This window comes from Pteropus vampyrus, unplaced genomic scaffold, assembly GCF_000151845.1.
Source record: "Pteropus vampyrus isolate Shadow unplaced genomic scaffold, Pvam_2.0 Scaffold157, whole genome shotgun sequence".
Classification (NCBI taxonomy): domain Eukaryota; kingdom Metazoa; phylum Chordata; class Mammalia; order Chiroptera; family Pteropodidae; genus Pteropus; species Pteropus vampyrus.
The window spans coordinates 1195448-1204412 of record NW_011888938.1 but is presented as its reverse complement, the minus strand read 5'-3'; the positions used below and the strand labels follow the sequence as shown (position 1 = coordinate 1204412).

The following is an 8965-nucleotide window of genomic DNA, read 5'->3' as shown; positions in this document are numbered from 1 at the left end:
CAGAGCTAAGCCCAAGGCCAGAGAGGGGTGGGTGGGCCAGGGGCCCTGGATGGCTTGGCCCCTGCAGGCAGGACTCTGGGAAGAGCAGCGGTGAGGGGCACTCAGGCCCCGGGGGGCGGAGAGCAGTGAGCAGGTGGGCAGAATGTGTCCTTCGGCAGCAAGGCCCCCAGCAGCACCGCGGTGTAGTATGGCTGGCAGGGGCCAAGGGCAGACACGGCTGTCTGACCATGCCGAGGCGCTGACCTGCGTCAGAATCCGATTCAAGGCTCGAATCCGAGACCTCCACGTTGATACTGGAGGAGCAGGGATCCAGAATCCTTTCCAGCTCCTTGATCTCCTTTGTTATTTTCTCTCTTTCGGCATCTATATCCATGACTTCCGCCTGCCTCCAAAACACGTGACGTTAGAAACCAAAGACGCGCATGAATCCCACTCTCCTGCGGGGGCAGCGGAAGCCGGACTGAAGCAGGCGCTGGGCTCCGGACACCTGGCTGGGGAGACCGGACACCCTCCCATGGCCCATGAACGCCCACTCTTGGCTCTCAGGTGCTGAAGCTACTGGAGTGGGTCGTGTCTGCTCTGAGGCTGCAACCAGCAAAGGGGGGAGTGATGGACGCCAACATGGCCCAACTGCTCACGACCAAGCCATGAGTCAGCTGGTCGCTCAAGGCAGAAAGAGCAGGGGGTGGTGGCAGACACTGGAGGACAAGGACAGGGACCATGTAAAAGCCGAATGTAGGACCACAGCTGGAGGCGCAGCCTGCTGTCCTGCGGCAGTGCTGGACATACAGCAGTCTGGCAAACGTTCAGGGAAATGCAGACCGACCAGGCGGCTGGCACTGACAGCACGGAGAAGAAAGCCCCTGAGGACAGGGCCTGCTATGGGCCCTGTCACATCGCCAGCACCTGGCGCTGTCTGACACTGAACGAGAGCCTGATGCAAAGCGGGAGCACTAAAAGCGGTAGGAAGCCGGAGAGGGAGAAGGCGGGGGACGAGGCATGGGCAGGAGAAATGCCAAAGACACAGCACAGGCCCAAGGGCCAAAACCGAGCAAGAGAAACAGGGTCCCCTGCCCTCGGCATGGCCTCTGCTCCGAGACTGACGGGGACGAGGGCAGCCGCCGCTTGGGACAGCCCCCCGCTCCTGCACAAAGCGCCTGGCTTACACCTGAGACGTCTGCGGACGGAACTCAGCTGAGAGCCGCGGGCCTGCAGCATCCCGCAGGCGGCGCCCGTCACCGGTCACCGCCGTCAACCCCGCACGCTCTCCTGCCAACCCGCCCGGGCCCGGGACAGCGCCGCCGCCCTCACCCGCGCCCTCACCTGCCGGCAGCACAGGCACCACCGCCGCCACCGCACCACGCTTCCGGCAGCCGCGCGACTCGGGCGCCGCCGACCGGAAGTCCCGCCTTCGCGGCCACGCTCCAGACGCGGGGCACGCCGGGACTGGCCCCTGGCGGCGCGGCGGGCCGGTGCTGCCCCCGTGCGGCCGGCCTCGGAATGCCCGCGTCCGCGCTCCACCTGGCCGGGCCGCAGGCCGATGCCCGGTAGTGCACGAGCCCCCAGCCCACGCCCGCCGCCGCCCAGCCGCGCTGTGGGGCGGGTTCTCCCCACGGCGGCGCCCCAGGAGGCACCTCATGTGCTCCTTTCGTCCTCCGTTACTTGTATCGAGGCTTTTGGTTGAGCAACCACTGAGAAAACTGCCACGTGCTTGGTGCTGTCCTGGCCAGCAGGGTCTCGGGCCCACCTCCAGGGCCTGCTGGGTGTCCGCCTCAAGGGGGACAGGGCGGGGGGCGAGGGGCTACCCCCACTGCCGAGGCTGAGGCTCAGAGCCTTGGACGGTGAGCAGGACTCCGCTGGAAAGTTGAGAAGGCTCCCTCTGGGGAAGCGCAGAGGCGGGTTTTGAGGAGAGTCTGCAGCTGGGGGCCGTGGGGGGCCGCGGGGGGCCGCGGGGAGCCCCCCCCCCCCCCCCCCCCGCAGCCTGGGTCGCTGCTGCGAGGACTGGAATGATGAGACCGTGAAGCACTTCGTCCTTCCCATGCTTTCTGAGCAGCTCCAGAATCCAGAGGCAGACGCGACAACGGATTCGTTAGCATGACTTGTATTTTCAATTCGTTTAACTAGGGAACACTTCAAACTATACAGAGAACAGTGTAATAAAGCCTGTGTCCATCCCCCTTTGCTTCATCTAGAGCCTCCTTGCCCCCCAGCCCTTTTTCAGCTACAGCAGTTGGAGGGGGCTTTAGCGCAGGGTCAGGGGTCAGTGAAACATTTGAGAGGTGCTCTGGGTGGCCGCCCAGCTTTGGGCCCAGCCTGGCTTGTGGGCAGGTGGGTGAAAGGGACACCAGGCTGGTGATCTGCTTCATCTTGCCCAACCCCTGTAAAATGCTGTGTCCCTCACGCAGGGCTGCAGCCCCAGGCATCTTCCCAGCAGCCTTCCCAGAGTCAGAGGGAAGGGACAGCTGGGCCCACACGCTTCCCAGAGCTATTGCGTGTACACCCAGAAGAGAACCTCATCCGAGCACTTCCCGACCAGACCGCCGTCTGAAGTCAGCTCTACAACAGAACCCACTTTTCACCAACCTGCAGGAGCACGAGGTGGGCGGGGCGAGCGAAAGATTTCCACCTCTGGAAGGCTCTCCCCTGCAGCTCAGGTCAGAGTCCACAATCTAAACATCTTTTGAAAATTCAACCACGTGATCTCCCAGAATGTTCTAATGCGGGAATCCAACCTGTCCAACCCTAAACATGCACTGCGGTCTGGCCGGGGCAGCAGTGGTCTGAGCTACCCTCGACTGCACAGGCAGAGCTGACGCTGCACTGCCAGCACAGGCCACCCGTTGTGACAGGGACAAGGTGTACGTCCTGGCGTCAGAGGGCAGTCGCACGATTCCCAAGCATGAACAACTGGCTAAGTCAGACAAAAAGGGGCGTGCATGTGAATTTTAGAGTTTATTAAATAAGAAAACTGTCAATGTGAACAGGAAGGAAAATTTATCTTAAAAAATAACATCTACAGGAAAATAACCAAAAAGGCACAGTGTATACCAGGCCTCCCCACGTTTTAAAGCGCTTGGAAAGGTGGCCTGGGAGACTGGGAGCTAACCTGGCTGGCTCGGCGCCTCCCATTCCCGAATCCCAAACTTCATCGTACAGAAGGCCACTTGAAAAGCGTTTCTGAAACCTTCCAGCTGAAGCAGGTTTCAGATCTGAAGGCCCCAGCACAGGTGCACGGAGACGGCGTCACAGTGTGGAGCCCGTGCTGGCTGGTCCCTATGGGAGGACCGCAGCGTCTGCTGCGTGGGGCGTCCATGCTCAGGCCACCCACCGCAGGAGCCACCTGTTAAGGCCGCAGGAGTGGACCGTGAGCCAGAGGGAGCACTGAGCGATGACGAAAAGGCACAAGTCCCTGTCCAAGGCAACCATTTGAATTCTAGCTTATTTAGTGTTTTTCTCAATTTATGAAATAAAGACTGATCAACTGAACTTATCGTACAATGAATGTTCTGGAATAAGAATGGAAACCACGCATCACAGATCTGCTGTTTCCACGTTCAGTAACTTAAAAACTCGGTGGTTTTTATAAAAACGTCTTCCAAGACAGCATTAGTCTGCGGGACGGCGGGGGTGCACCACAGGGCTGTGCTGGCCCCCAGGTGCGACCCTTGCGCGTGGGAGCCGCTCCTCGGGGCTGGCTAATAATACTGTTCGGGGTCATGAAATTAGCATCTCATGATAAATATCTTTACTGTGGGTGAAGACTGCATATTTAAGACACAATGGCATCTAAAATCCAGTGAGTAGTGACTGCGGAACGTCGGTGCTGTGAGCTGGAAGCTCCGGGCGGTCCTCAAGCCTCCTCCTGGTCTTTAATTTCAGAAATTCTGTCTATAGATTTAAGGATTTCAGCAACGAGATTCAACGTTTCCGCTCCAGACACCAGCTGCCTGCAACGAAGGTACGGGTATCACGGACGGCCGCCAGAACCGCAACAGGGCCCAGAGGGCCCGGGGCCCAGAAGCAGCGGCGGAGCACAGGTATCTGGGACGTGAGCCCCCTCTGCAGAGCCTCTGTCCTCACCGTAAGCGACAGGCACCTCCCTAACTCAGTGCCCATGTTGGGGACACCGCGGCCCCTACAGCACTCAGCCAGGAGACACGTGGTGACATCGCCCAGGGGCTCTTACTGTGCCAGGGGCCCTGAGAAATTACTTGTAGGTGGAAGAGTGGGACTCAGGCCTGTCTGATGCCAGCGCCCCGGCCTCCCGGCTCGGAATGGCTAATACCCGCCGGCAGGGGAAGCGCCTGCGGGTCCGGCATGCAGTGTGTGACCTCAGGGTGACAGCACTGGCAAGGGGAGCCCCCGCTTGGAGCCCCGCCACTGTGATGCTAGGTGGTAACACAAGGGAGGCCCTGAGCCCCGCCGGCCGCTTACTTTATTGAGGCGTGCGCGCTGTTCATGACCACGCGGAGGTTCTGCAGGGCCACCTCCGTGTTCTGCTTGACCACCGTCAGGCTGGCGCCCTGGCCGCAGCGCAGGGCCTCGTTCTCGCGCTTGAAGGTGGAGACCTGTGCCTGGGGGCGGGAGGGGTGGCCTGTGAGGGTTTCGATGGTGACCGGGGAGTGTCCAAAAGGCAGTCCAAACAAAGCCAAACACGGCCCCTCGGCAGAGGTGACTGAGGGACGGGGCCCGGCCCCCAGGACAATGGAGGCTCGCCCCTAACCCGGGCTCCTAACGCCACCCCCTTCACTTCAGTTTGTCCTCAGCTCTAACCCCCGGGGGTGAGAAACTCGCGCAGGCACACACGCCACCCAGGCAGCCCGGTGACAGCCGCAGCCCTCCGCGGCTGGCCCAGGGGGACAGCCGTGGCCTCCATCTGGCCCGAGAGGGGCGTGCATGGCCCTTATCTAGGTGACTCGTCCGTCGGAGAGGGAGGACCCAGCAGAGGTCCCTATGCGTCTTTTCCAGAAGTCACTCAAATTCACAAGTGAAAACCTGAGGCCTAATTACCTGAAGCAAGCTCATTTCTTGTTTGAGTTTCATGACGTGATTTTCTGCCTTTACAGCCCGTTTCTGTTACCGAGAAAAAGGCATCGATGACGCGGTGGCGTGGACACAGGACACATCACCTCCGTCCTGGCCCCCCTGCACGCGCCATTGGCCCCCGGCCAGCTCCGGCCAGCAGGCAGAGCCCTCCCACAGTGAGAGCCACTCTGATGGGCCCATCTCACAGCTGTGCCCACCAGGCAGGGCTCGGGGCCACCGCGGTGACACAGCCCGACACTCGCCCGCGTCGCGCCCGCCCCGCCCACCCCGCCGTACGGTCATCAGCTCCAGGTTCTGCTCCGCCTGCTGCACCACCGACTCCAGGTCGTGGTAGTCGCTCTCCTCCTTCAGCATCTTCGCTTCCAGTTTCCGCTCCAGCGTCCTGACCCTTGTCAAAGGACAAACCACGCCACCCTCAGTCACAAACCGAGTCTCAGCCAGCTCTGAGAGGCGTTCGCTGGGCCGATCGGATGAAGACCAGCGGCGTGCACTGTTCTAGAATGAACCCGTGCCAGGGAGGCAGGGACCTCGGCGGGATGCCGGGCAGCACCCCACACCGGCTCGAGGGGCGTCTGCTGGCTCCGCCACCATCACGGTGGTAGATCTGGGACAATGTTTTGGGTGCACTGACAGCAGACCAGGCACCAAGGCCGGGGCCGGATGTACACATGACAGAACCGGACTCAACCCAGCTGGGCGCTGCGTCCCGTTTCGGAACCAACCTGCGCGTCAGGTGATCTAACTGCAGCCCCGACGGAAAGCTTACATTTCTGTTTGCGTTTCCGAGAAGCTCTGGACCTCAGTCAGCTTTCTCCTCAGCTTAGAGTTCTCATCTTTCAGCTGTAGAGAAGGAAAACCTTATCAGACACAGCGCGTCTCACCCCAGAGGGGTCTGCGCCTCCGCGGCCCGACTCTGGACCTTCTGGATCAACAGAAACGTTCTAGGGTCAAGCCGCCGTCCACTCGGAGAAAAACCACGAGCGAAGGGCCAATGGCCACACATTCCCGTTTTGCCCACGTAACTCTTTCTGGGGGACTGTGATTTTTTTTTAACTTTCTCTATGCAGAAGGCTTAGCGAGATGGCCCTGAGTGACAGCCAAGTGGACTCTTCCCTGCGGGGCAGCCCTCTGAGGGCCTCCACTTCATTCCAGTTCATTCCGAGACGGGCCGTACCTCCCAGCCCTTCAGAGCGCTGTTCAGCGAGCTACATTCACATGCAACCGGTGAACGCAGGGCAGAGCGCTCTGCACAGCCTCCACACGGGCTGCTGCGCCAACTCTCTGGTTCCTGGAGCCCAGCCCCAGGTCACCAAGCGTCCCAGGAGGCTCCAGATTTCCTCCCAGGACGCTGCTCAGACACAGGCCATTTACCAGGGCGCTGACGACAGCCCCGTCACTTACTGCTTCATAACTTATCTGCAGCGTCCGAAGGTGCCTGTCCCCCAGAGACTCTCCGTGGGCTGCAAAGTCAGCGCTGGGGCTGCCCGTCGCAGAGACGCGCGAGTCAGAGTCACTCAGTGTCCACGGTGGCAGCGACTCAGGCCCCACCAGCTCTGACGGGCTGGAGAAGAAGGAGATGTAGGTGCTGCAGGGTGACGTGCTGGCGGCCACCCTCGACGAGTGCGTCTGCTCCACAGCGGACGGCAGGTAGGCCCCATTCCACCCGTCGTCCTCGTCCTCATCCTCGTCCAGGAGGTCGCCAGCCCCCGTTGGGTCTTCGAAAAACGGCTGCTGGTATTCCAGGCCGAACCCCGCGGTCTGGGAGGTTGGGGAGCTGCAGTTGAGCCCCAGCGAGTGCCTTGTGGCTTCCTAGGGGGAACGTGGGAGGCAAGGCTCGGACGCGCGGCCAGGGCCACTCTGGAACGTAAAGGCCCCGCCCTGTCTGCCCCAGGAGGGGAGAGCGGAGGGGCTGCAGGGCGAACCCACTCCTCTCCCCACTGGCGCCGGCACTGCCTTGCTCTCCCACACCTCCTGCACCCACTCTGAGCTCTGAGAATCAGGACACGTGCCGGGGGGGGGTGCGGTTCTATCTGAAGTCTCAACAAACAACTCTTTGTTTACCTTTGAGTAAAGTCTGTTGGCCGTGTCGTCTTTCGACAGGCTGAGGTTCTTGGTTTTCAGAAACTCTTTAAAGGAGAATGGGTTTGCCTCTTCAAGTTCTTCAAGTTTATCATCTGAGATAATAACAGACACCGCAAACGTCAGGTCGCCTGGAGGTTAACGGAGGACTTCCCTATGCGTTTCTCCTTCCGGGATAAGACAACATCCAGAATCGGGAACACACCATGGTCATTCTGCCAGAACTCAGTGACGCTAGGAAATGAGAAAGCTGGCCACGCACACGGATCTGCTTCCTCCTCCTTCCCATGCTACGCCCCTTGGTTCCCACAGGGACCACCCGGGCAGGCCCGCGCACTCCCGCACAGGCGGCTAGTTGGCCAGGGGCGCGCCCTGCGCTGCGGGCTGTCAGCACCAAGGCCCCACCACGCTGCGGTCGCTGGCCACCTCCATCGTCTCCTACTCAGCCAGCCACCCTCTCCTTCCCCCCCCCCCACTTCCTTCCTGCTCTCCCAGTGCCCACCCAGCCACACTGCAACCCTTTCGGTCCACCAACCATCCGAGCCCAGGTGCCAGCCTGTGTCGAGGTGGCTCCCCCGACTGCAGCCTTTGCCGTCTCCCCAGACCCCGCAGGAGTGACTTCCCGCCTCCCTGCTGTCCCTCGCGTCTCGGTTGCACCCTGTCCTTCGACTCCAGGGCCAACACTGAATCCATGGGTTCCACCCCCACCTACTGCCGGGCTCCAGGTACACGAGGTACGTGCCGTCAGACCGACAACCCCGCCAGCGCGCATGTGCCTGGCACTGTGTTGGAAGGAGGGGACTGCCGAACCACTCTACCTCCGAAGTGCGTCTCCTGGGCTCCTGATGGACCTTGCTTAGCACACTTGCCCTTTCCATAGACAAAATCTGCAACGAGACATCGTCACCCCACTGTGATCGTGGGAAGCTCTCACAACCACGACTTTCTTCTGACGTGACATCTCTGCTGCAGTGCTTCTCACCGCCGGGGGACTCTTTAAAACACAAGCCCCAGGCTCCTGCCTTCCATGAGCCCGGGTAACTGTGATTCTGAAAACACTCCCAGTAGGTTTTGAACAGCCGGTGGGGCTGTTCATGTCCTCCTGTCTGTGACCCCTCATGAACGCCTTTGTGGGCTACCGGTAGTCCCTCAGTCCCCCACCTAAACACTCGCTGCAGGCCCTGGGTGGCAGGCGGTGCAGCTGCTAGGAGAGAATGTAGACGAACTAACGCTGACCGCTGCCTGGCCGCTCCAGCTGGTGTCCAGTTGTGGCCTACCAGATGAAGGCTCCCTTGTCCTTCCCTCTGCTACCTGGCATTTAGCACCCTATGCTGTCTGTCTGGGGTGCCGGTGTCTCCCCAAGACCAGACTGTGAGCCCCTAGTGGGAGGGGACGGCTGTCCACCTGGCATTCCCAGTGCCGGGCACACGGCGGCGCTCAGAGCTCACCGCTGGGTCAGTGGGTGAGTTAACGCTACCGCAGAGCGACCCGCAGGTAGTGCAGGGACCCCGGGTCCCTGAAGCTGGTCTCTCACCTGTGTCTCCCACGGAAGCTAGCACCGGACTGGGCACATAGCACATAAACGTCGGCCGAATGCCGAAGAAGTGGGAGTCCAGGTCCCTGCCATGGGGGCGCTCACAGTCTAGCTGGGGGAGACAAGACCGGCGCTCATAGAACGCTGGAGCTGGAATAACAATAAGAGCGACTTCACCGCGCGCCGGCGCTGGCGCTCTGCGTGGCCGTCTCACCTGGACCTTGGCACCACCGGCGAGGGGACAGCGGCCAGCGCCCACCTGGACCGCGGCCCCGGAGCCTGGGGCGCCCGCCTCGGTTGGCAGGC

The 8965-nt window shown here is 61.2% G+C and overlaps 2 protein-coding genes across 2 annotated transcripts in view; both read right to left on the bottom strand.

Annotated features, from left to right (window-relative positions):
* The window catches only part of LOC105298630 (snRNA-activating protein complex subunit 4), a 9045-nt gene extending 7618 nt beyond the window's left edge, over window positions 1-1427 (bottom strand). Inside the window, exons 1-2 of the mRNA XM_023536463.1 lie at window positions 1324-1427; window positions 244-382 (exon numbers count right to left, since the gene is read on the bottom strand). Coding sequence (XP_023392231.1) covers window positions 244-373 — 130 coding nt within the window. The 5' untranslated portion in view covers window positions 374-382; window positions 1324-1427. The remainder of the gene's footprint in view (window positions 1-243; window positions 383-1323) is intronic.
* Window positions 1428-2933: 1506 nt separating this feature from the next.
* Window positions 2934-8960, bottom strand: SDCCAG3 (serologically defined colon cancer antigen 3; the record flags this gene model as incomplete). Its single annotated transcript, XM_011369983.2, has 9 exons — window positions 2934-3947; window positions 4435-4574; window positions 5011-5073; window positions 5323-5434; window positions 5813-5886; window positions 6448-6855; window positions 7108-7220; window positions 7944-8012; window positions 8660-8960. Coding segments are annotated over 9 exons (1377 nt in total), but the record flags the coding sequence as incomplete, so codon positions are not given.
* Window positions 8961-8965: the final 5 nt, after the last annotated feature.